The sequence below is a fragment of the Maylandia zebra genome, linkage group LG14, assembly GCF_041146795.1.
Source record: "Maylandia zebra isolate NMK-2024a linkage group LG14, Mzebra_GT3a, whole genome shotgun sequence".
Lineage (NCBI taxonomy): Eukaryota > Metazoa > Chordata > Actinopteri > Cichliformes > Cichlidae > Maylandia > Maylandia zebra.
In genome coordinates, this window is record NC_135180.1 from 7,066,809 (window position 1) to 7,091,849 (window position 25,041).

General features: G+C 44.2%; 1 protein-coding gene across 5 annotated transcripts; it reads right to left on the reverse strand.

Moving 5' to 3' along the window:
* Positions 1–1,023: 1,023 nt before the first annotated feature.
* Positions 1,024–23,920, reverse strand: fam131ab (family with sequence similarity 131 member Ab). Of its 5 annotated transcripts, none has more exons than XM_004562841.5 (6): positions 23,236–23,920; positions 18,778–18,917; positions 12,981–13,074; positions 12,710–12,892; positions 7,539–7,670; positions 1,024–5,835 (listed from the first exon to the last, which is right to left on the reverse strand). In XM_004562841.5, exons 3-6 carry the CDS (start codon positions 13,048–13,050, stop codon positions 5,177–5,179), a joined length of 1,044 nt encoding a protein of 347 aa, XP_004562898.2. In that variant the 5' UTR covers positions 13,051–13,074; positions 18,778–18,917; positions 23,236–23,920; the 3' UTR covers positions 1,024–5,176. The 5 variants fall into 5 exon arrangements, with proteins under 5 accessions (XP_004562898.2, XP_004562895.2, XP_004562899.2 ...); XM_004562838.6 differs by having other exon boundaries at positions 23,139–23,256; XM_004562842.5 differs by lacking the exon at positions 23,236–23,920 and adding an exon at positions 22,479–22,653.
* Positions 23,921–25,041: the final 1,121 nt, after the last annotated feature.

Genomic DNA, 25,041 nt, shown 5'->3' on the forward strand with positions numbered 1-25,041 from the left:
CCCTAGCTGGGCCTCCTGAAACTGCCCTTGTGTGGGTGTGGTTTTTTTCTCCGCCTCCTCCTCTCCCTGCCCCTGCCTTCTCCCTTAGGACACACCTGCTGCTCATCTGCCCTCGTTTACCACCAATTACCCTCAGAGGTGATATCTATAAGCTGGAGGAGAGCAGTGTGGGTGTGGGAGAGGCTTCTGGTGGTTTTCCTCTGTGCTGGGCAGTGTGTGAGACTGGTCTAGGTGTGGAAAAGGCCTGCTGTGTGTGACCAGCCCCACCGTGTGTGGCTCTTTGTGAGTAGCTCTTAACTGAGCAGTAGTCTTCCTTAAGTGTCGGTGGCCTCCATTATTTTGTTTGGCCTGCCTAGTTATTGCTAATAGCAGCGTTGCTGTCTTTTTCTGTTGAAGCCTTATAGTTTTCTTTGTTGACGTGGTCGCCGTCTCTTTGGGTTGGCCTGTCTGATTTATCATTAAAGCAGCGTTGCTGTCTCTTTTTGTTGGTGCTGTTTATATGAATATTGAGTTAACTGATTATAATAAAGATATATTTTGTGTTAAATACCTCTGCCTGGCGTTCTTTTCATTTCAACCTGGATCCAACTGTTACTGTCCCCCACCCTCTTTGCCTAGTTTTCATGTGGGGACGTAACACTGAGTGTGAACTCCATCCTCTCCACTCTTTCCTGAACCACCAAATGCATTAGCTGGCTCCCTGGGGGCCTGTGATGTCATGGAAAAATGAAATGCATACTACTGCAGGACCACTGGAACCAGCTCGATTCTGTGCAGTTTGTCTCCAACGAGCGTCCTCTGCCCTGCTAATGACTTCATAATTATTATGTCATCACGTCAGGGAGCTAATTGCAACAGGGTTTATGTTGTGTGTCCAAAGTGAGCATCCAGGACTAAATGATGCTGACAGAGGATGTAAAGTAATAGTTCATTATCTAATAATAACCTTTAAACACTGTATGAAATCCTTGGAGAACATTGCATCACCATGCGATTAAAAAAGAACACACTTTTTTTTGTAAATAGCAATAACAATATTTTTATTAAGTTGAAATAATATCAGATGCAGCAAACAAAGTTGTTGTTTTTTTTCAAATCCAATGTGGTAATATTCAAATAATTACATTCAGCCAAAACAGGAAGAAAGTATTAAAAAGAAGAGGGAGGAAAAAAGAGAGAGAGAGATGATTTCAGTTCAGGAGGAGAGGTTGGGTTTGAGTGTTAGATGTGGGTGGATGTGGGTGGTGGTACATGCATCCCAGGTAGGATGTGGATGGGACAATACATTCATTTACAGTCATTTCCTCGTACCCTGTTAGCCCATAGTGCTGCGATGCCTCTCTCTCAGTTATATGGCTTTGCTCTCTGAACTCACACAAGCCTCCTCTCATTTCAGAGTGCACGCATCGCCATGTGCACCCAAACGCCCACCCCCGAGGATTTGTGGAACATTTTAATTAAAACAGCAGTGGCTAATGTGGGTTAAACATAGACCATCTCTGCCTGGGAAGATTCCACTCTCCGTGTTCCTGCAGCACTTTTCACGCTCTCTGTCTGTCTTGTGTTTGCAGCTCTCGTCCTGATATCCACAGGCGGGTGGGGCTGTGGCGCGGAGAGAAAGAGATCCGTCCCCAGGCCCTTCAGCTTTGCTCTAAAATGGTAAGTAGGTTATAAGGGGACAGGGGCACCAACGCCAACTGAATATTCATACACCCCCCCACCCCCCTCCCCTGCGATGATACTGTCCAACAGATGTTTTGATGTCTTTTTATAGCGCTGGGTTCTCCCGTCACTATCACACACGTACACACAGAATCTGGAACACCTCTCTCTAATAAGTATCCAATGTCAGTGCTTGCCTGAAGCAACAAACGAAAACACACTGCCCAGAGACACACACACACACACACACACACACAAAGGAATATGTTTCATTGCAAAGACATCTGTCAGACTCAGAGACAGCAGGGTGGTCTTTTGTTAGTAGCCTACAAAATATTGTTCACTTCAAAACAGAGACCGTGGAAGTAAAAAAAACTGTGAGGAGTTTTCTGGGACAGCCAACCTCGAAAGATGTCACTTAGAAAACGGGTGGTGGTGGTGGTGAGGAGAGGCAGTGGGGGGAGGGTAACGACAGAGTGAAGGGGAAAACGATAGACAGGAGAGACACGCATCTCCCGATCACCAGGCGGTTTTATAATCGCTAGCTAATTGCCTGTCGGCAAAGGTGGCACTCAGATGTCCTCTTAGTTACGTAATGAGACCCCTGTGGGGATGGATGGAGGGCGAGAGAGAGAATGGGGAGGGGGGGGAAGGGACAAAAGAAAGGTGGGAGAAGAGGAGACAGGAAATGACAGGACGGCTACAGCAGGATGGAAACGGGACACATTCATCAGGCTGTCTGTGTGCGTGTCAGTGGGAAATCTGCTATTTTTTACTTTTTATATGGACAAAACACTCCCAGGAGGACAGAAAAGATGAAGAAATCCAGAAAAATGCCACTTCTACACAGGAAAAGGTTAATGGCTGAAGTCTCTAATAATAAAACACACTTGTGTGGATCTGTGTGAGACAGAATAAGGCAGCTGGGTGAATGAAAAATGCATCACCTTCAGTCTCACACACACACAGCCACACACAGATGGAAGGTGAGGACGCTCAGAGACACACAAACACAGTGGTGGACAAAGTGAGAAGATAAATAGAGGAAAAAAGGAGGGGGTTTCAGGGTGGGGCGTGGACAATGGCACACTCGCGTCACGACACCCAGACAAAAGCACAACCTCGCTTTGCCAGCATCGCCCAGCTTTTAATGTCAACCAAAAGGACAATGACGCAAATGGGCCGGCTGTAACCTCCAGCTACAGCAGGCGGACACAGAGGAGTCGCAACAGGATCTTTGCTCTCGCCGTCCGACTCCAACTCAGGATTTTTACTCTGCTCTCACTCCTATTGTTTGTTTGTTTTTTTAGCAAAGGGGGGAAGGAGGCCAAGCTACGGCCTGAGTGACATCGTAGATTTGATTATGGCGATGATGATGAAACATGGGAGGTCAAATGAAAGGCACAGCTTCAATGGTTCCCCCTGAGTTGTCACAATCTTTTCAAATGCTCCTCCTCATATTCACATAGTTTTGATCAGAATTCAGACGATTTAGCTTTATCGCCACTTTTTGCTTAATTTTTTTTTCATTTTATGCACCTTTTGTTTTTTTTAATCTCCCACACTGGTAGAAGTCAAACCTCTGTCCAGCTCCCAGCTACACCAGACACTGTTTTAAAGGGAATTGCTGCATTGAAGGGATTTTGGAATGAATATACGGTGCAAGCTTAAAGTGCTTGCTGACATCTTACAATACAGACACACATACACACAATAACACACCCACACACCTGTGCAAAAACTTACAGAGTAGCACAGTGAGGCTTTTCTAAACAGTCAAACAAAATAAATTAAGGGATGTGGGGACTGATTCTGTGCTTTAATTATTTGTAGAAAATGAGTATGCGCACCGGGCTTTTTCTCACATACAAAGCACACACACACACGAGCAGGCGGAGGATGAGAGCTGAGCGGTGTGATGCGAGCGGGGGCGGGATGCATCGATGCTCTGGTCCGATGGGATTTCCTGAGTTGTATGAATGACAGTCCCTCTGGGAGAACCTCAACAGGACTCCTGACGTCACAATGGAGACAGGAGATTCTGCAACGTGTCACATAAACATGCCCTTTTGCCAAGCATCTTAGAAAAAGAAGAGAAAGTCGAGAATAAAAGGCAAAGCTTTCCGAGAGTCAGCATGAGAGAAGAGAGCGAAGAGCGTTTTTGGAAAGAAAAAAAGGAGGAAGGGAGGGAAAAAAAACAAGCTCTTCACGAGGATCATGACAAATGGCGATAACAAACTGTATCACAGTATCCTCTTTTGAAATAATTTTTTTTTGTTCACATTTGAATGTTTTTTTTGTTTGTTTGTTTCCCAGTAGACTATATCACACAGTGATAACAAAGAAAAGGAGAAATCTACAGCCACGTTAGCTTCGTGCAAAAACCACATACACTGGCACGCCGCACAGGCGAAGAGATCAAAGCAAGACAACGCATACAAAAATATAGAAAAATCTCCAATGCAACTTATCGCTTCACAGAGGAAAAAACAAAAAAACATATCTGTCTGTTTAAGACTGCGTGGCTTCCTGCTGAACACCCACAGCCACTTCAGGACTGCCAAAATTCTTGTGTTTTCCCTGCAGGAATCCACAGAATCACTCAAAATATCCAGAAGCCAAAGCTGATCATTATGGCGGATGCCCATCATAATGACGTTTGGAATAATATGAACAACGACTGTCTGAGTGATAGAAAACTAGTACAATAAAAACATATCATTTCTGTCATATCATCTGTGACAAATTTGTTTGTTTGTTAGTTTTTTTTTTAACTTTGTTATTTTAAAATACATACTATGTCCTGTCACTTTGAAGACATTCCCAGCATTTGCTCATAATTGGTAGTGACAGGGATAAATAGTTTGGCATACTCAGCAAGCCATGCCCAAAAAGGATGCTATTTAGTCTCTTGCAAAGGAGGGGGGTTTGGGGGGAGGGAGGAAGGGCAGGTCCCAGGATGCAATGTCAACCTGCCCTCCTGTGGGAGACGCTGAGGTGGGAGGGGGGAGATGGGCAGGGAGGGAGGGGGGTTATACAGAACAGCTGAGATTACAAATCGTGCTCAAGACCGGGTCAGCCCAATGATTTCAGCACTTGCAAAAAACATGCAAATAGTAAGTCAGAGTTTTGGACTCTCAGTCATTCTGTGTGCCTCGGAGCGGCGTCTGTTTGCTTCACAGGTACAGAACAGAGCCGAAAACTGTGAGCGTCATACCCACGAGTCGGTCGCTGGGCTGCTTCAGCAAGTCCAGCACACTCGCCGCTTTCACATTGATAAGAAAAAGGATTGTTTGGACGCCTTCAAAGGAAAACTGACGGGAGACGTGGGATGAGGACAAAGCAGTTATGAGGAAATGCTGCAAGTAAGGCAAAGACGGATGATTTAATCGGTCCAAGGACAGAAAAAAACCCAACATGCTCAGAGGGTGACATTTTTCAGATGCTATGAAGGGGGCGAGGGAGTCTTTCGGAGGGTGTGGAGGGATTCAACACTGAGGCGAGAAGAGAGGAGTCACTGGTTGTTTGGCTCTCCTGCCCTCTCTTCTTCCTCCTCCTCCTCTTCGTCCTCCTCATCCAGAGAAACGACACCAGAGGAGGCCACGTCGGACACCCTCCTGCGAGGGTCGTAGTCGGGCGGGTATTCCACCCTGTTGCGCTCCGCCTCCACCTGGCACACGGTGCTGTCATAGTCCTTGCAGGGGGTGTCATCATCCTCACCTGGTGACAGGTACGTGTCAGAATAAGACACTGAGTAGCAAGGCGAGTCCTGACCCCCACAGGGCCTGATGCCCCGCCCTACCACTCCCAGGCTTTGGAAGCCACAGTCTCCCCCGCCAGGCCCGCTCTGCCCCACCCTCTGAAGTCGGGCAAGGAGCAGCTCCTCCCGTCCATGCAGCGCTGACAGGATCTTTGCAGCAAGCTCTGCGGCGTTGCTGTGGGAGTGGGTGCCGCGGTGGCCTCCCAGGTCGCGCAGCAGCGGGTGCTGCTCATCCAGGCTGCAGAGGCTGGAGCACAGGGTGTCAGGAGAGCCTGCCGTAGGGGAGGGCTCTCCACTGCCACCTCCCTCTACACCTCCACCTCGATTCTCGCAACAGGGGCTTCGGAAGCCGAGGTGTTGGCAAAGCTGACTGTGGATCAGGTCCTTCAAGTAGGGAGGATAAGATGGCACATCTAGAGGGAATGACACAGACTGTAAGCATGAAGTCCTGAAGGAAGAAGAACAGCGATAAGATAACATTTTCAGTTGGTTTTTGTGACTGACTGCAGAATCAAATCAATTTTTTTCCTCATTTAAAGGAACCCTATGGAGACGTTTACCACTAGAGGCACTCTGGAGCTATTGTAGTTTTGTCATTTTGTCATTAATTTTTATTTGTGTCTTAATTTTTTGTGTTTCTTTGTTTTAAAATATCATGATGACATACCATTAACTCTAGATTGAGAGTACACACTAAAATGGCAATAACGGTGGTGTTACGTCCTCAGGGTATGTAATAAATAATATGATTATATTATATTATATTATATTATATTATATTATATTATATACTGAAACTAGAGGATAGAAGTAAAGTATTGATCTGTTTGTGCTAATATCGATCCAATACCAGTAGCAGCTTTAGTAACGATACTATCAATATTTGGCTCAATCCGCCCACTTCAACTAAATAAACTGCAACAAAAGTAACAAATAAATGCATAAATAAAATTAAAATGTTAAAACTAAGCACTGGGTATAATGGGATATAAACTGCTGCCCCGAGGTTTATTTTCTTGTCATTTATTCTAAATGCCACGCTCCCTGCCAACTTAAGTACTTTCAAAAACACAAGTTACAGTTTTGTATTAGACAACCAAAAACAGTTTATAATTTGATACATTTAAGCACTGCAACTTTTCAATGACAATCACAGTAAGCTTTACTATAATCTCAGAGTAGAAAAATAATGAAATGAAGTTTAATTAACTATGAATTTACTCTCTATTAATTATTGTTTTTTTTTATAAAGTGTTACGAAACACACATGCATTTTACTGAACATGTATTTATCTCCATAGAGTGCCTTTTAAACAAACTCATGTTTCAGAGTTTACTGCTAAAAAGACACAGGAAGTTAAAACACCAGCATTCTCATGTTAGAAGCTACTCAATGCACAGAGTTTAAAAATGTTAAAAAGTTACTCTTTAAATAAAGCCATGCAATGTCCTGCAAATATTTTTAGTAGAAATACGAACATGGCATTATAAGGATGACAAAATGTGATTTGAGTGGAATCACTGTGGAAGCAGCGGAGGTCGGGATCTATGCAACAGTAAAATGAAGAAGTCGGTTTCACAGTGTCACAAACTCAGATCACGTTTCATGTAGAGCTGATTAATATCACAAACAGGTTTGCACATGTGGAGCTGTCTTCACTGAATGGTCTTTGCCCCGGGGTAAGAAAACATTGATGATCATATGAAGACATAGATGCAAGAATGAGGTGAACCTTATTAGCTGCAGTACGGGTTATTGGTGGTTCCGTGTAATCAAGATGAAAGCTGTGGTGAACACGAGCATGCACGTACACACTGCCTTGGTCAGATGCACTCTGTGTATTTATAACCTGCTCACACACCATCCTCACACAGACACTGTCTCTGCTGCAAAGGAAATGATATTAAACATGCAGGAGGGATATCAAATTGCACCAAGGAACCAAAAAAAATGTCTGGAGAGGATGAAAACTAGGGCACTGGGACAATGAAAGACACAGAGACAATGAAGGGGGGGAGTGAGGAAGAGGGTGTGTAACAGGGTATTAGGGAGGAAGGGCACAATATGAAGGAAGTAAATGTGATTTAGTGATTTAGTGTCTGTGTGGGTGCTTACCTGTGCTCTGTGTGGTGGGCTCATTCGCAGGCAGGTAGTCTTCATCATATGAGTCATCATTGGACTCGTCGCCATCCACGGAGGACCAGGCCCTCAGCTTAGCCTCTGCAATGGCAAACTGCTCCGCCACACCTGCAAACACACACGGACACGCATGAGCTACACATGCACACAAGCTATGACATGATTGGCATAGTAACAAGAAGGAGCAGCAAGGCAGTGAGCCTCCACGTCATGTAGCTGATTTTAATTGGCAGGTCTGACCGAGCAACAAAGCACACGGCGCAGAATAAGAAGGGACACAGACTGTTCTCCTTTTGCAGTAAATGCTGTTCGGCAGCCATTTAGCTCGTGTACTTCAAACAGATGTCACAGTGTTGTTATGCAGGTTGCATTCCTTCCAGTGCCGAGGAGACAGTGAGTTGGAAGAAGCACAAAGATGAGAGTCTAGCACTGGCTAAATGTGTTTGCCTCTCATAATAGCAGGAAAGATCCATTATTGATCAGCACTGACATTTTTATTGAAATGACAATGATATCATTTCTTTATAAAATTAGAAAATATGACACGCATGTCATGATGCATTTAATGCATACTCATGATGGCAGACGGCTGTACATGTGTGTGTGTGTGTGTGTGTGTGTGTGTTTGAGTTTGTTGTTGATGTGACTCAGCAAGTGCCAGAACCAGTAAGCTATAAGAACCAAGTGACCAGTCACCAGTTATCATCATCAGAAGCTGACCAATCAGAAAGCCCTTTCTCTGTTTTCCTCATCATGTCTCTGCCCACTCTCATCATACCTTTCTTACAAATGTCTTTCTTGATAAAACACTCTATCCACTCGCCTGCTCATGACTACTGTTCGATTGTCTTTCATAGTGCATACCTGCCCCTCTCTTCTTATTAGAATTTCTGTCTCCTTCGTCTCCATCACCTCATGTCTCTCTGACTCTCTTTCTCCCTGCTCAATGCTCAGTATTCGTGCGTTGTCTCCCACAGAGAAAGATCGATGATCTCATTCATCTTTCACTGTAACTTGGCCCTGAGCGTCCTCACAAACACTGGCACATGTACCAGCAATAGAAATAGTGTGGGCTGCTCTTTACTTGTCCTTTCAAAGTCTTTTTATAATTCCTTTAAGCAAGCATTAAATACAAGCTACAATAATAAAAGAACTTTAATAAGAAAAGTAAACATTTAGTTCAGATCAATAAAAATAGTATTTCACAAAATATCTATAAGGTAAAAAATACCTTATATGTGTTTAACTAAAAACAAAAATATAAAGTAAAATGAACTATAAGAAAACAAACTATAAATAAGTTAAAGAAAATGAGTACAAAATTATATAAAATATTATTCATTATTTATTCATAATGAGAATTATTAAATGTTATAATTACATTTATTATTAATTATCTAATTAATTATAATTTGTCTTTTGAAAATCTGAATATAATTCAAGATGCTAAAGTAAATTGACAACAGGAAAGTAAAACAAATTATTAATTATTAAATGTAGTTTAAAAACTACAATTTACATTCATTTGTAGCAAAATAGTGTAATGGAGGGTACCACAGGGTAGCATTACAATAGGTGAAGCACTTTACAACGTAGCATAGCACTGGGTAACGTAGCACAGAGTAACATAACGTAACAAGGAACAATAGCATAGTGTAAAATAACATAGTATAGCGTAGCATAGCATAGCATAACGTGCAATGTGTAGCGTGATAAAGCATAACATAACGGAATATAGCATAACAAAGAATAATAGCATAGAGCATAGCGTACATAGTATAGTATAGCGTAACCTGACATAGCATAACCTTTCATAATGTAACTTCACCTCGTTGGCGTAATATAAATCTGGCCATGCAGCTACAGTGCTGGCAACAGAAACTGGTCTGGACTCACTGTAATGAACACATACATAGTTTGCCACATTCTTCAATGATATTATATGGGGCGATCGTGGCTCAAGAGTTGGGAGTTCACCTTGTAATCGGAAGGTTGCCGGTTCGAGCCCCGGCTTGGATAGTCTCGGTCGTTGTGTCCTTGGGCAAGACACTTCACCCGTTGCCTACTGATGGTGGTCAGAGGGCCCGGTGGCGCCAGTGTCCGGCAGCCTCGCCTCTGTCAGTGCGCCCCAGGGTGGCTGTGGCTACAATGTAGCTTGCCATCACCAGTGTGTGAATGTGTGTGTGAATGGGTGGATGACTGGATATGTAAAGCGCTTTGGGGTCCTTAGGGACTAGTAAGGCGCTATATAAATACAGGCCATTTACCATTTACCATATTCTAGGCACGTGTGAGTATGGAGATACTCTGCAGGATTACCTGCAAAGAATTCATGACTGTGTGCGTGTGTGTGTGTCTGAGCATGCTGGCAGAAGTCAGTCTATCGAAAGGACAACCCCAGCAGCTCTTTCAATTCTCAGCACGCCTCCTACACACATACACAGAAGTATATTCACAAACACCAGTGTGTTCTAGAGTAACTAGTTCAAATACGCACTAAGCCCACCAAATGCTCACTTAACACATTCGCACATGCCTGCTTAATGCATTAACACACTTGCTGACATTCACACAGTGTCTCCAGTCACCCACAGTAGCACCATAACAGACTACAAGGTGAAACTTGATAAACAAATAAAGAGAGTCAGCACAAGTGGCGGCTCCCTGAGATGAAGAGGAGTACAATGTGTAGTAATATCTCTCCAACAACTACCCCCACTGCTTCCAACTGTAATACAGAAACAAAGAAATGAATGAAATGATTTGAAGCTTTTATGTTTACATGCTGTTATCTACCGTTTAAAACAAAGCAAAAAAAACACTCTCTGGTATGTATTACAGTTAGCTGGCCAGGATCAACTAATACTATACAAATATAGTACTGTTTGAACTATATAAATAGTACAATATACAAAGAGTACAGGTTTAGTCCTGATAGTGTGTTGATCTTATGTATGGATATAATGCTTTTAGGTACCTCATCAATACACGTACACAAGACCATGAGATCACAAAGACAAGACGGATGAGTAAACAGTTAAAGAGGACAGAAAAAAAGAAGGCAGAACAGAGGAGGCACAGAAGAAAACCGCTCTGTTACGGTGCCACTAGCCGGGAGCAAAACCTTACTGTGCAAATTAACCTTGAGAGTCTGCATTGCAGGGAGCGAGCAAAAGAATAGAGGGAGAGTGGGCAGGAGGGGCAGGGTGAAAAAGATGGAAAAGAGGTAAGAGAAACAGAGGTCAGGGGGAGAAACATTTAAAGAACGGACAGCAAATAGGATAAGAGAATAAATACAGGGGACAAGAGTGAGTGAAAGAGTAGGCAAAGATGAAGTGAGTCAGGGAAAGAAAGAGGAGACAGATGAGCTGTGGTGAGTGCGCTCTCTCTCAGAGGAACATGAGAGGAGGAGGAGAGTTAAAGACAACAAATGCTAACATGTGATCAGTGTCTGGATATCTTACCTGACCAATGACATTTGAGCCTCCTTGTATTTACACCTGGTATTAATGAGTGTTCTTGTTGTCTCAGTTTTGCCTGCTTTGTGATTACATCTCAATATTCAAATTAGGAAGGCAGGTGTGACTGGCTGTGGAAAAACAATCAGGCTGTTCCAGGAAAGCTCTACTTACCTACTCGACATAAGGAAAATAACATCTTAACCGCGGTTATGTCATTAGAGTTATCTCAGCTCAGGCTAAACTCACTCTGCATTACAAACAGCTAAAGTGCACAAAACTGTAAGCTCTTGTGTTTTGATTCAACTTTTGGAAGTCAGGGAATTTATCGCCACATTGCCCGTCTCATTATACAGCAGTGCTGTGCAGTACTGCAGCTCTTTGTTGTTCATCTGATACCAAGTAAATATGGGAGCAGCATTGACAATACCAATACAGATACAGATACTTTTAACCTATAAAGGCAGCTTATATAGCGGAGAGCAATGTGTCAGTATTTATGAGCTCAAGCTTCACTAATTTGCACATTTTAAACACATTTTAATGACCACTAAATCACTGTGATTTACTGCAATTACTGTGATTAGTACACAACAAAGTACACCTGTCATTTTATCATGCATTTTGAAAATTAGTTTTTTTGGAGACCTTGAATGTTTACATTGGGTCAACGTCTGTTGTTTAAATGTGCAATAGGCTATAAAATAAAATAGATGTGACAGTTTAACGCAATTTCAGTGAACTACAAATTGCACTTGGAGGACAGAAGCAAAGTATTAATACTAACGTGCTAGTCGTGATCTGACACCAATACCTGTGTTGGTATCAATACTATTGTTTTTCAGATCAATCCGCTCACATCCACTGTACAGTGTGGCTGATTTAATCCTGTTTGAGATCCAGCCACAAACCACTCTTCCTTCACGTGTTGCAATCAGCAATTGGTGCCGCAATGATATTATTAACGTACGTAACTCAGGCAAGAGATTAATAATAATAATAATAATGGATACTTTATTGATCCCCATGGGGAAATTACTTGTTTTTCTCTGCATTTGACCCATTCACTCAGTGAAGCAGTGGGCAGCCCACTAAGCAGGCGCCCGGGGAGCAGTGTGTAGGGACGGTACCTTGCTCAGGGGTACCTCAGGGTAGCCGTTAAGTGGATTCGAACCGCCGACCTTCCGATCATGGGGCGACCACTTTACCTACTGAGCTATCCCTGCCTTTCCCCGTGTTTACCTGATCACACTAACAGTGACGATGTTGTGTTTGACACAGCATTAGATGGAAGTGCTGGGGTGGAGGTGGGTTGCAAAAGCGCTTGCACAGGATGTAGGCTGAAGCAGCTTAAATAGCTGTGACATCTGAGTACTAACCAGCCATCAGCTGATTGGGGTTGATGTTTCTGTGAACAGGTCTTGTTTAATGCTAAATTGTACCTGCAGTGATTTATTGAAGTTCATGAGCATGCAAAACTGATATGCCGTAAATATAGTCATCATGAGTTTGCTGTTAAATTAGCCTACATTTACTCTTATTATGGTTTCTTGTGTAACTAATGCTTCATCATGACGTTTTCATATGCCCTCTTGCCTTAAGTCATTGTTTCAGTTTGTTACCAGTGCCTATGTAAAAAACACTCTCTATAACTTTTTATAATACATTATAAGAAACACAAAATCTTACCAGCAGCAAAGCGTGCCTCCTGCTCTCCTTCAGTGAGGTCAGAATAGGAGTTGAAGTCTGATTCCAGGGCCGCTGTAGTGTCTATAGGCTTGCACCAGCCTTTCCACTCTATTAGATGGGCTACTCTGCCCTGTGCCATGGCTGTAGGCTTCGTCACATGGTCCTTGACCACCTGGGAAATACCTATATGCCAAATATCAAGGATTAGACTGCAACATGACCTCGCAACGATCAGGTGTTTTCACCATGTACGATATCATGCAGCACTCACCATGCAGGGAGGATCGTGCTAACGCAGCAATCTCTTGAATAGTGAGAGCTCTTCTTGATTTTGGTAACATTTCAATGGTGTCGTCAACATTCACCTGAAACGGCAGAAAAGAAAAGAAAAGAAAAAAAATAAGAGTGAGTGAAAACTCATACAGTAGCTCAGCGTGAATGTGAGCCAGCTCTGAATACATCCTGCTATGAGTCACAGGAGAAAACACAGTGCTGCCTTTTGATAGAGAAGGAACTCCTGGATTCAGAGTACAGAGTACTACTACAAGCCTTTGTGAACTGAAGAATTTTCTCTTTACACACTTTAATCTGTGTTTTAATGAGTTGCACGCTGCACACCATCAATAATGTACAGCAGTTACTCCAAAGCTGGACTGTGCTTATGTTTAACCGACTTATGTAGCACGCAATAGCAAGTTAAATGTCCTATTTAAGCACTCTGGATGAGCATAGTGTTTGTTGAAGGGATGAAACAGAAGTTGCAGAAAAATACTTGATGCTTGGTCGCACTCACGTTAGCTTTAGTGGTTTTGCCTGCTGGCTAATTAGCAAACTAATAGTTCAGGTAACTGAGAAGATGCTTCTACAATGGAGGATTTAGCTATGCGGCTGCAAGAACGGAGATGGTTGAGGAAATGGAGCATTTCTGTGTTTCACTCATATTTATTTACAGATTATCTCCAAACAGCTGTTACCCAAGTGAATCCCTCCAGTGGCATCAACTCTGTCAGGTAGATTTTTATTTTTTTTGACATAGTTAAAATTCTGTCTGTTTAAATGTGTGTGTGTGTGTGTGTGTGTGTGTGTGTGTGTGTGTGTGTGTGTGTGTGTGTGTGTGTGTGTGTGTGTGTAGACAGGTAATTTCCCCATAGAGAATTAAGAGAACCAGACTGAAGACAAAAGGATGGTCCCCTTCCTCCCTCCACCCCATCCTCAGTCAAATCTGTCTGCTCTGTAAACTCAAACCACAGAGGGAGTATCGGGTGTTGACAAGTTCCTTTGTCTGCTAACTTTTTACAGCACGACCTGTACTCACGTGGGAGCACGTCAGCAGCAAGGGCTGCGTGCTGAGCTAATGCTCCCACGTTGTTACTTGATATGGGTCAACACACTTGGCTGACTGAGCAATTTGATGATTTCTTTTGTAAAAGGCTGAAGAGGATCTCAACAGGTACAGGTTGTCTCCAATCCCACTGTGACTCACAATGGAGCTGTCTGATGCTCTAGTTTCAATCATCTAAAGGAACAGCACTGGACTACTTGACCTACTATGAAAGCCATATTTCCCTTCCTTGTTGCAGTGAGTCACCAGTCTATGCAGGGTGCATCTGATGTGCAACGAACACTGGTGATGAAGTTAGCTCAACACAGGAGCTTCACCCTGACCTTGTCGTGTCAAGTCCACTTAACCGCAACAAAACAGCAGTCTGAATAAATGAACAACAAAACTATCTGTCAGAGGGGCGCTGTCACGGCAGAGGGGATCCCACACTCAAGACGTGCTAATCCTCCTGTGTTGCAGAGCTGCTCACAGATCGGAGGGAGGATAATCCGGAGGAGACGTGATACATGGCGTCAAGGAGCTCTAGAATAACATATGATGTTGGGCTTAAATTGGAAATCAGAAACGACCCACAGCTAAATATCTTATTTGCTTTCAAACAGCTGCTCTGAGAAAGTCTAACATGGGAGGATTTTATAAATCATTGGAGAAAATCCATCTCAAGAACTCATGTCTAACCCTGCCTCATGAATCTAAACTTCATTTCACAGCTTGTTTTTTTCAGTGGAATATTCCATGATGATTTCAGGGGGATATCACTACCCCAACACGATGCGCTTTTTCTTATTCTGATAAAGAACACATGCTTTTGAAAAACATGGGTACAAGCTCTCTGCTTGAGCATGATCATGCTGACTGCCGACTCTGCTCCTCCACCGACTCTCTCCCTCCCTGCTCTCCCACTGCCCCACTGAACAGCAGAGTGAACACGAAGACATGAACCGTACTCAGAGCAGACAGGGTGCTCAAGACTGCTGTGCAGAATCTTTATTCAGTGCAACGTAGCACACATTTATATACCTCAGATATTTTAAATACAACTGACTGAGTTTTAATGTCAAAATCCTTCATTTTAAAGTTTCATGTCTGCAGGTCAGTGTACTGGCTACTGTAAGAACAACAGTGCAAATACGCACGTACACACATCACATCAGAATCCATAAAACCTCATGGTCTACTGATTGCCAGCAGCAAAGAGGCTGCTCAGGTTCACCTTTGGCTTTTAAATCATTGGTTAAGTGCTGTCTGTGTGAGCCGTGGCCTGGAGACAGCACAGAGAAAAATGCAGCGGACTCATCAGAGCAACTTGCATTATCAGTGCCTCTTTAACTGCATCACCTGAAAGCCTGCACACTGAGATAAAAGCATATTGTGAGGTTTGATTCCTTTGTTTTTATTTAGTTTTTTCTTATTAAATTTTTTACAAAGATTATCACTCCATTAAAAAAAAAAAGTAGCCGTTGCCATACATATATCGAATAACTGCCACCAAAGTACATTTGCTAACACAATTTTTTTCAATCTATTTGAAATAATGGTGCCATCTGTGATTGTCTAATTTACCAGTGGAGAATCCTGTGCTCTTATTTTGAAAGTTCTGTTGCTGTTAAACCAGCTCTTCTTGTCCTGCTGGGCTTGTTATTGCGGTGGCCCTGGATATCTTTCAGCTCCTCCGTCAGGATCTGGGATTCCAACTCCACCATCTTGGACTGCAGTTTGTGAAAGGAGTTCTTCTTTGCCTGTGCTGAGAGCTGGAGGACCACTCTTACCAGAACCTGCAGCAGGTCTAAAAGTGGTTCACAGGGCAGAACTAGGGCTACCGCTGACAGCTGCAGTACAAGATGGTGGAATTGAACCCATTATCTGTCACAAAATACTTGGGAATTCAATTTTTTGCAGAGGAGAGCCTTACAAATGGTATTGTTTATTCACCACAAATAGAATCTAAATCTGTGGGGAAACACTGGAATGTGCTGCATTTGCTATTGTACCTGTGATTAAGAACCTAAAGTGGATTATTAGGCTTACCTGTTTCACTGGTCTGCAGTGACACAGCCACAGAATAACATAAAACAATGCCCCAGGTTTTCCAATAAGCCTGGCAGAGAAGCATTTTACAGCCATAGCTTCTGTTTTATGGGCTAATTGAGGTCACGTCACAGCAGAAATCTAACTTGTACCATTGTACTGGCCAACTGAGTCAATTACCCTGTTCTTGTTTACCAAATGTCAACCCCTTCTTCTGCCACCCATACATGACAAAAAAAAGTTGAGAATTCAAGCCCTCAGAGCTGTTAGTGGAACAGAGCGCTGTGGCTTCTGCTTCCACTTGTGGAAAAGAACCTGAATATTTTGACACGCCACGTTTCTACCGTCTTCCTCTTTTCTCACCCTCTCTCTGTCTGTTAACTTTTCCACAATGGGAACATTTCTATGGCAACCAGTCACCGTGGAACAATTCCTCCCGGCGTGTCTGCGTGCGTGATTCACCAATGATGTCACACACTCAGAACACCAACCGACAGCCAGATTAGAGACTCTCACACTTGGCGTCCTGCTTTCTTTTTACAGTAGACGCTGTAGCATTAAATAGAAATGTAGGATGCTGAAGCAGGGTCCGTTAAATGTGAAGCATTAGAGCACTTCCTCTGTAATATAGATGTGTTGAGCTCAGCAGTCCAGCCAAGCTGTCTCTCACAGTCTCCAATGTTCAATATCAGGCCTGCCCATGAAGAGCGAGAGGCTGCATTTCGTAATGGATCACTTAGATGCCGCTAATCAGTGCCTGGCTGGCTCTATGCGACACATCTTATTCACACCCAGATGGTATCCACTGACAAAACTGGACAAGGTGGATTCATCATCACTCTTGTCATCTCTCAGCCAATTATGAGCCTGCTAACTCTCACTGCTGTTGCATTAAGTAGCTTGCTGTAGCTGAACCCCTTCTTCGTTCCTTATAGGAATCTTTTAAATAGGTCAAAGCATCGGGGTCACATAGATTAGTAGATTCACATTCAAGATGATATTTGCAAAACTTCTCAGAGAGAGCCGCTGGACTCACCCAAATTCCACTTACCTCCTTTTTTTAAAATATATGCCTGCCACACAAGGGCATCCCCCAAGGCTTTTTAGTTCTGCGAGAGAGCATGTCAAGCCGTGAGTCCACCTGTATTTTCAATTGTCAGATCAGAAATACAGATTAAAATGTGCAAATGTGTTCATCTTGGCTTGGGAATTCGAATGAACATCCAGGCAGATGCTCCAGTTGGGCATATGCGGAGCAACAGCGCTCTCAGTGTACTAGCTCTCGTGTGCAGAGTGAGGGACCTTGCACGTCACTGAGATTTCATTTAAAATTCCTAATTTGAAAGAAGTAGCCACTAATTACCCTGAATGGCTTGTAAAATCAGTTGAAAACCAGCTGGTTAGTATCAGCAACAGCTAAAAAGGAGAAAAGAAGCCCAGGTTGAAATGCACATTACAGACTTGGGTGGCTTGATTAATAAGGTAATTATCAGAGCAGGAAAGGTTGAGGAAATCATTTTCCGCTTCATGTGGGGAGATGCAGCCATATCTGATAGTTGCTTCTGCAGGTTATAATCCACCAGTTTACTTAAAACGTGGCCCAGACCATACGTGTTCAGCCACAATTGTGCTGCCAGAGGTGAGCCTTTTAAGGCAGAAGATAAAAGAATAACACGTGAACTTTTGCAGCAGCCTGCCCTTTCACCCTGTTAACAATCTGCATCAGATAACATGACTGCCTGTTAGAACAGAAATAACAAATCAGCGCGAGAAGAGAGGAGATTACTGAAATACTTAATGTCAAATATACCACCGCTACATCTTGCATGACTACATCCAAAGTAAATACAGGACCAGTACTGCTGATAGCAACACTGATACTGATAGCTTTAGTTTATGAAAGCAGCATATATAGGGGGAACAGTGTGACATTATTTATGAGATGAATCATCATTAATTTGCAAATTCCGAACACATTTTAACGACCGCTAAATCACTGTGATTGTGATTACTTTCCATAATAATAAATTAACAAGACAACTTTCAGCTTTCAGTGTATTTTGAAACTGGATTTTTGGAGACCTGGAGAGTAATGTGCCATCTCTACAGCCCTTTGGGGTTGTTTAAATGTAATATAGGCGAAATGACAGTAAACACAAAAAGATACAGTGCACGTCTGAGGTATATTTTTCCATTTCAGTCCTACTTTGTTAGTATCAGTCTGATACCAATGCCAGTACTGGTATCAATACTGTGGATATTTGGACAAATTAGGGTGAGATCCTGCTTCTGTGCACACTAGTTCACTGTTATGATTCACTGGCAGACTTGAGCCATTGTTTCTTACACCTGTGAAAATGGTCTATAATAATCTTATTATTGTCAATGCAGAACCACTTTCCAAAAGAAATTAAGGTGCCGATAAAAGCTTTTGAATCTAATTAAACACATAGGCTACATGTCCATTTTGTAGAGTAGGCCTGGTCTCTTTAAACGGCGCTGCACCCTGCTGCTACTACATTTAATGTGACATTGTCTTCATTTGAATCGCCATTAGTGCCCATTAGAAAGCACTCAGAACTGTGTTTAAATGTCTAACGTGAACTCTAGCCGAGCTATCCAACAGAAGACACTGCACGGGGTCGTTATGTCACAAAAAACTTTTTTTTTTCTATGATAAAGAGAGAATTAAGGGCACCTCGCTGAAGTCCAGTGCGCCCAAAGGTGCTGTCAGTATCAGCCTGCGCGCCAAGGAGGTCCGCGTGCTCCCCAGGAGCGCTAGGTCAGACAGGGAGCTTGCCGCGCTCCAGTCCACGCGCAACGAACCGTCAACCGCCACTGTCAGGAGGAAGAGAGCCACGTGAGGATTATATCAAATGAACATGTCAGAAAACAACTCCACGCCGCATTCTTGCTCCGTAAAGCGTTGAATAGCGACATAAATAATAAGCAAAAATGTGACACTATGACAAAGGCCACAGTAACGTGGCAATAAAGTGTAATTAATGATTCGTAACGTGCTTTTTTTGTCTTCTTAGTGCACTGGAGTTTTAAGGCTTAAGCTAACCTTGTGTGTTTCAAAGTTTCAGTCACCATGCCAACGTCATGCCTCCAGAGGGACCACAGGTCGGGCGCTCAGGGGTGATGACCGTATAAGGTAATGTGGTGTTCGCGTCTCACTAACTTTGCCTTTGTTTGTTTTATCGGAAAAAAATTTAAACACCGAATTTCCCTTTAACTACCAAATTCCTAAACACGCTGCAGTAAATACAATAAAATAAAATTGAAATAACGACCAGTTTTAAAAAGTAATAACAATAAACCCGAATGTTAAATAGTACAAATTTAAATTGAGGCCTTAAAGGCGTATTTACTGTAAGTGCTTTCCTCCTTATGTAATGTATACAAGTGTTGGGCTTCTTTATTGCAGCGCATTCTGAGGCTATAGTAAGATAACAAGAGGCGGGCGGTGCATACATTTCCATGCACTTAAAGCCATGCTATGCCATGCACACGTACGGTTCTGGCGGCAGCTCGGGCCTGTTAGATGTTTCATAAAGTCGGGTCTACTTTTTCGGATGAACTGAAGCAGAGAACATAAAAAATTAAATTGATCAAATTAAAAACTAAAAAAGCAGGAACCAAGGAGCGTGTCTTCTCGTTTGTTTTGTTTCGCTTTTAAAACATATTTTTTTACGTCAGCCGGCTACGTCACGAACAAACAGAGGCAAGGCTCCGACTACGTGAAGGGCAAATGTCACCAAGCAACCTTCTGGTTGCAAACGTCACGGAACCGCCCGCAGACACCCGCTTGATTGGGCGCGTTTAACCTTTCCATCATCTTCCCCTCTCCGTGACCTCACAGACAGAGAGTGTGTGTATGGGGGGGGGGGGGGGGGGGGGGGGGGCATGTAGGACCAAAGGTGCTCGTGTGCACGCGGCGCTGCGGAACATTTCAGCACCAGGACAGCTCCCCCCAACTTTGCATCGCTCAGCGTCTGCGTCCACGTGCACGCCCCCAGCCCACTCCAATCTCTCCAAATCAGTTCTGCACAAACGCGATTAGGAGGCGGGCCTTTAAATGTCAGTGCCCAGCTCATCTTTCCGACCCTTCGCTGCAGGGGAGGCGTTTCTAGTTACTGCCCGTGAAAAGAACAACTCGCTCGATTAGTCGCCAGCGCCCATCTCAAATATTGAATCCGATATCAGTCACCGGACTTCAGCAGTTTAGCGCCCCGAGCTCATGTTGCCCACCTGCTGAATTCAATATGCGCTGTTTAATTGGGTGTGATGAGATCGGATGCCCGATCGGGGGGAGGAGGGTGGGGGTGTATTGTATCGCTGAATCTAGGCCATCTTTAGTCGATGCGAGTATTGTTCAGAGGAGTGGAAGATGCGCACGTGCGTGTGTTCTGTGTAGTTTTCAATCGAGTTCCAGACGGTCATTTGAGCCTGCGTGGAAAGCTGTGCACCCTCACTCTTTTGCATTTGACATACACATGACAGCAACGAATCACCGGAAAGCCGCTCGGCGCCTGAAACCGAGCCCCGCACGCTGAGATGTTTGTTGATCAGCTTTGCTGGCCTTTAAACCCGCACGGTTGGTTTGAGCGACATTGCACAGACACTCACAAATGCGTTTTGCTTTCAAGCTTGCATTGGGCACGTCGCGCGTGTCAGATCAAGGCTGCGGTTTAAGTCGTGGCTGTGGATCAGAAATGCATGGAAGAAAAAACAGATCCACAGACACTGGTGATAAGGACGTTTACGGTCTAAAGTTTTTGGACCACTTAAAGCCCATGCGCACTTCTTACCTTACATTTATACTGCGAGACAGCCTTTTCTCTAACAATACAGCCTCAGGTATCAGTAGATTTCTATTAGAGTTTTAAAATACCACAGATAATAAAGTAACTAAAGCTTTAAATTAATGATGTAAACAGACTAACATATAAATACATGTAACTCACATTAACACTGTACGTGACTGTACCACGTTACATTCCACCACTGGAAGCACTAGTCCTCTCAGTGCTTCCGTGAAGTGGGCACTGGAAGATTAAGAGCATTTCGGCCTTTAGAAGCTCACGTTTGGAGCACGGCCATGACTGCGGGTAAGGTGGATGGGACTGGGGTCTGAATGAAAGGAAAGAGCACAGGTGGTGTAGGTTAGGGTGAAGAATAAGACTAAAAACATGTGGCGCATTTCTTATGAGGGGGGCTCACCGTTCTCCTCCGCGTGGGCCTAATTTGCTCTTTTTTAATCTTAATTAATCTTCTTCCCTTGACTGTGATCTATCTAAAAGGCAGCCTCAAGCAGTGTCTCCTCTCCCCCGTCACAGCAAACGAGCGCTGCAGTCTCGGCTTTTATTTGTATTTATCTGTTAATTGTGCTCCTAGGTCTCTGCTCGCACTCGGTCTCCTTCCTTCTCCTTCTCTCTCTCCCTCTCTTCCACCGTACTTTCCGTTGTCGTGGAAACTGTAGAAAGAGAGACCTCGACCGTGCATCTTTCCCTCTCTTTCTCTTCGCCTCTCTGGTGTCTTCGGGCTCTCTGACAGACTTATGAGCCCATCAACACAATTAGGTCAAGACCGGTGTGATGTCACACACGTTTATCCACAGTGTGAATGTGAGATGTGAGAGGCAAACAGGTGGCTGCTGCCTTAGCTGCACTCTTTGCTGGATGTGCGGGAACACCGTACCTGTGTGAGGGGTAATGGGACCGGAGAGGGGTCGGGGGGGGGCATGTCATGTCAGTACGCACTCCGCGGCAAGTAGACAAGGGGACATCAAATGACGGGGGGTGACCATTTCCACTGCTAATCATCTGAGTGCAGCAGATGAAAGAAAGCGGGGTTTAAACGGCTTTTTGTAACATCTGAATCACGAGGAGGAAAAACAACCACCGCGTCTGTTTACGTGTGGAGAATCGAGATCGATCAAGAATCGATGGTTGGATAGGTGGTGGGTTCGGATTTAAATTAATGGCTACAGAGTGGGAAACCCAGTTGGATAAATACACAAAGGTGGTGGCGGGCTGGAGGGCATCAGAGGTCGGGGGCACAGAGAACCGGGGGGCCCTGGGCAGCATTTAGCCGCCAGGCGAGCGGATGGGAGACACTTGCGGCAAAGGTGTAAACAAGCGTGAGAGCAGAATAGATGTGGAGGAAACAGGGAGCTTGTTTCTTGGCAACAAGCAAATGACCCGCCGCTGCATATGTGCCCCAAGATGGACTGATCCTGAGTTCCTTTCTTTCTTTAGAGAGAAATTTTGACTTTAATACCAAGAAGAAAATCACCCTGATTCCAGTAAACAAGCTGCCTTTTAAATCAAGAATTTTTCTTCAAGGTGGCGTGTGCGATCGCATGTATTCAAGAGAAAAGAAAAGCCATCCTACCTTACAACTGAACTGGCTCAGCGCGGTCAGAACCATCTTGTCCAGATGAGACTTTGGATCAGAGGAAATTAAAGTTAAATTAAAAAGAAACGCCGTTTCTTCCTCGATGGTGTCAAGAGCACCTCTGCTTGTCTTCTCTATCTCTGACTGGCGTGCTCACCCAAAAGCTTCTTGCAACTCTCGTAGCATCGCGATGTTTAGGCTGCAGATTCTAGCCCCCCACCCCCCATCCAAAACACGCACACACACACACACACACACACACACACACACACACACACACACACACACACACACACACACACACACACACACACACACACACAGAGAAACGCAGTCCTGCGCTCACACGCGCCATTAACCTCTGATAGAGTTGAAATTCCAGCCATGTAAAGCGCTCTGTGTGCACACTGAAGCTCCTTTACTGGCGTGCATATGACTCAGCAGCAATATTATATGCCTCCGCGACTCGGGCACAGCATGCTGTGCGTATACAAGCACCGCACCGGTCGGAAATTCGCTCTGTACCTGCGAGAGGCTGCAGCAAAAACATAAGCGTAAGAAAAAACAAATAAAAATAATAAGCAGGCTTCATTCAGCGTGCTTTCTTTTTCTCTTTCTTTGTTTTTTGAATGAAAGCAAATTCAAAATCTTTCTTACCAACTGGCGCTTTGGAGCTGATACAGCCCATATTTGCAGCTTCATGTAGAACCGCAAGCTATTACATGTGTTCCCCCCTAACAGTCGCGGAGCGTACCTCACTTATCTCTGACTCTCCTCCTTCGGAGGCTCCGCTGGGTTCCGGTACGAGGCGGCAGCGCACTGCTGTGCTCACACCGCTGCAGCGACGCCGAGGGCGGGGGGGAGTCCGGCCATCACTTCCTCTCCCTGCTTTCACTTTCTTCTGTTTTTAACCTGCTTCAAATCCACACACATAAAGTCTTTGTGCAGCTTTGCTGTTGCTTTCTTCTTTTCCTTCTTCTTCTTCTTCTTTATCACTTGAGTCTCTTAGACGAGCTCTACGTCACCTGTCGCAGGGTCGGGTTCTGAGGTTCAGCACCACAGAGGGCGGACAGCGCTCTGTCTGGGGGCAGCGGCATGGGTTTCAGTCCCAGCCCGGCAGCTGTGAGGGTCGAGTTCTCTCGGCTCGGTCACTGCCACGCCACGCTGTCAAAACAGATTCCCGCGCGTCACAGAACGAACCTTGGGAGGCACACACATTGATAGAAAAATCCCACGCTCGGCCGCTTATATACGGCCAAATCTGAGTTTCCGCCTTCGAAGTAGAAGCGGAATGAGACGTGATTGGCTGGTGTCACCTTACATGCCAGCCAACATGAGGGAGGAAGAGAGGGAGGAGTTAGCAGCGCGCACACAGGAGGAGGAAGGTGTCAGATGAGGATTTCATGTCTCGTCGTCTGTGGAAGAAGCACGATGGCAAATCTGGAACGTGTTGCATATGTCATCAGGTCTAAATAGGGAACGCGCACAGTGTGAAGCCTGGCGCAGGTTGTGATGTTACGAGAGCGACAAAAACCCACTTTTCCACCGACAGTCGTGGGGTTGGAAAGGTCGCGTTGGGTCTGTATGACCACAGACTGCATGTTGGTGTAGCAATGCAAACGTCCAATAACAGTAGCTATTTAAAAAAAAAAAAAAGCATGCAAGCAAATGGACAACTTTCCCGCACAGTCTGGCACGTTTCCGAACATCAGACCCACTTTCCTATACGCACAGCGCGCAGTGGTCCAGCTGCAGGCTCTCTGTGACCTCCAGCTTCACGCATCCAAATATAGGCAAGATGTCAAAGAAAGAAAAAAGCCTGACATTTGTGCTCGTGCATCCTCAATCCCAGTTACCCGTTATAGAATCGTGCATGGGCAGAGAGAGTGACTAGAGCAGGAGAAAGGCATGTTGTGACCTATTTGTAAGCGACCCAAACCTGTCTCCAAGCGAGCAGGTTGGCGCTCAAGCATCTTCCCTTCCAATTTTCTCTTAACGCCCACCAGGACTCTAAACATAGACCCAGAGCTGCTGACCCACGAGGCCGCTCTACCTCCACGCTGCGCCTGTTACCTCATATGGAGGAACAGCTCCATCATGGAGCTCTTTGAAATTCGTTTTCTATCCATCCCCCCCGAAAAAACGCCACGAAGAACGTCATTTAGAGATATTATCCACTGGATCCTTTATTTATTTATTTTTTACATGAAGATAACTTAAAGGCTATTATCTATAAACTACATAAATGTATCCTGTAAATCAGCACTCCTTTCCAGTTATTTTGTCAAATAGGGGCACATGGGAAATCAGGAAATTGAATCAGGAATAAATGCCTAAATAAAAACTAAATACATAAACAAAGAAACTTGGACCTGGTTGAAAATAAAAGTAGTTATTTTAATTATTGGTTATTTCAATGGTGGCTGGATCTCATCTCTCCATGAGCATGGATTAGGAAGCATAAGGTGGTCACAGACCACACAATTAAACTATGGAGCAAAATGCAGACTGATTTCAAGTGTAAATACTCCTCATTCTGCCAAAAAAAATGTAAGTAAAA

Coding starts and splice junctions, on each gene's coding strand:
- fam131ab (XM_004562838.6), bottom strand. CDS start 23,169: ATGGGCTGTATCAGCTCCAAAGCGCCAGTTG. Junction 13,075..18,777: donor GCGCACTGGACTTCAGCGAG/GTGCCCTTAATT, acceptor CTGCCGTTTCAG/GTGAATGTTGACGACACCAT. Junction 5,836..7,538: donor GCCCACCACACAGAGCACAG/GTAAGCACCCAC, acceptor CATTCCCTCTAG/ATGTGCCATCTTATCCTCCC.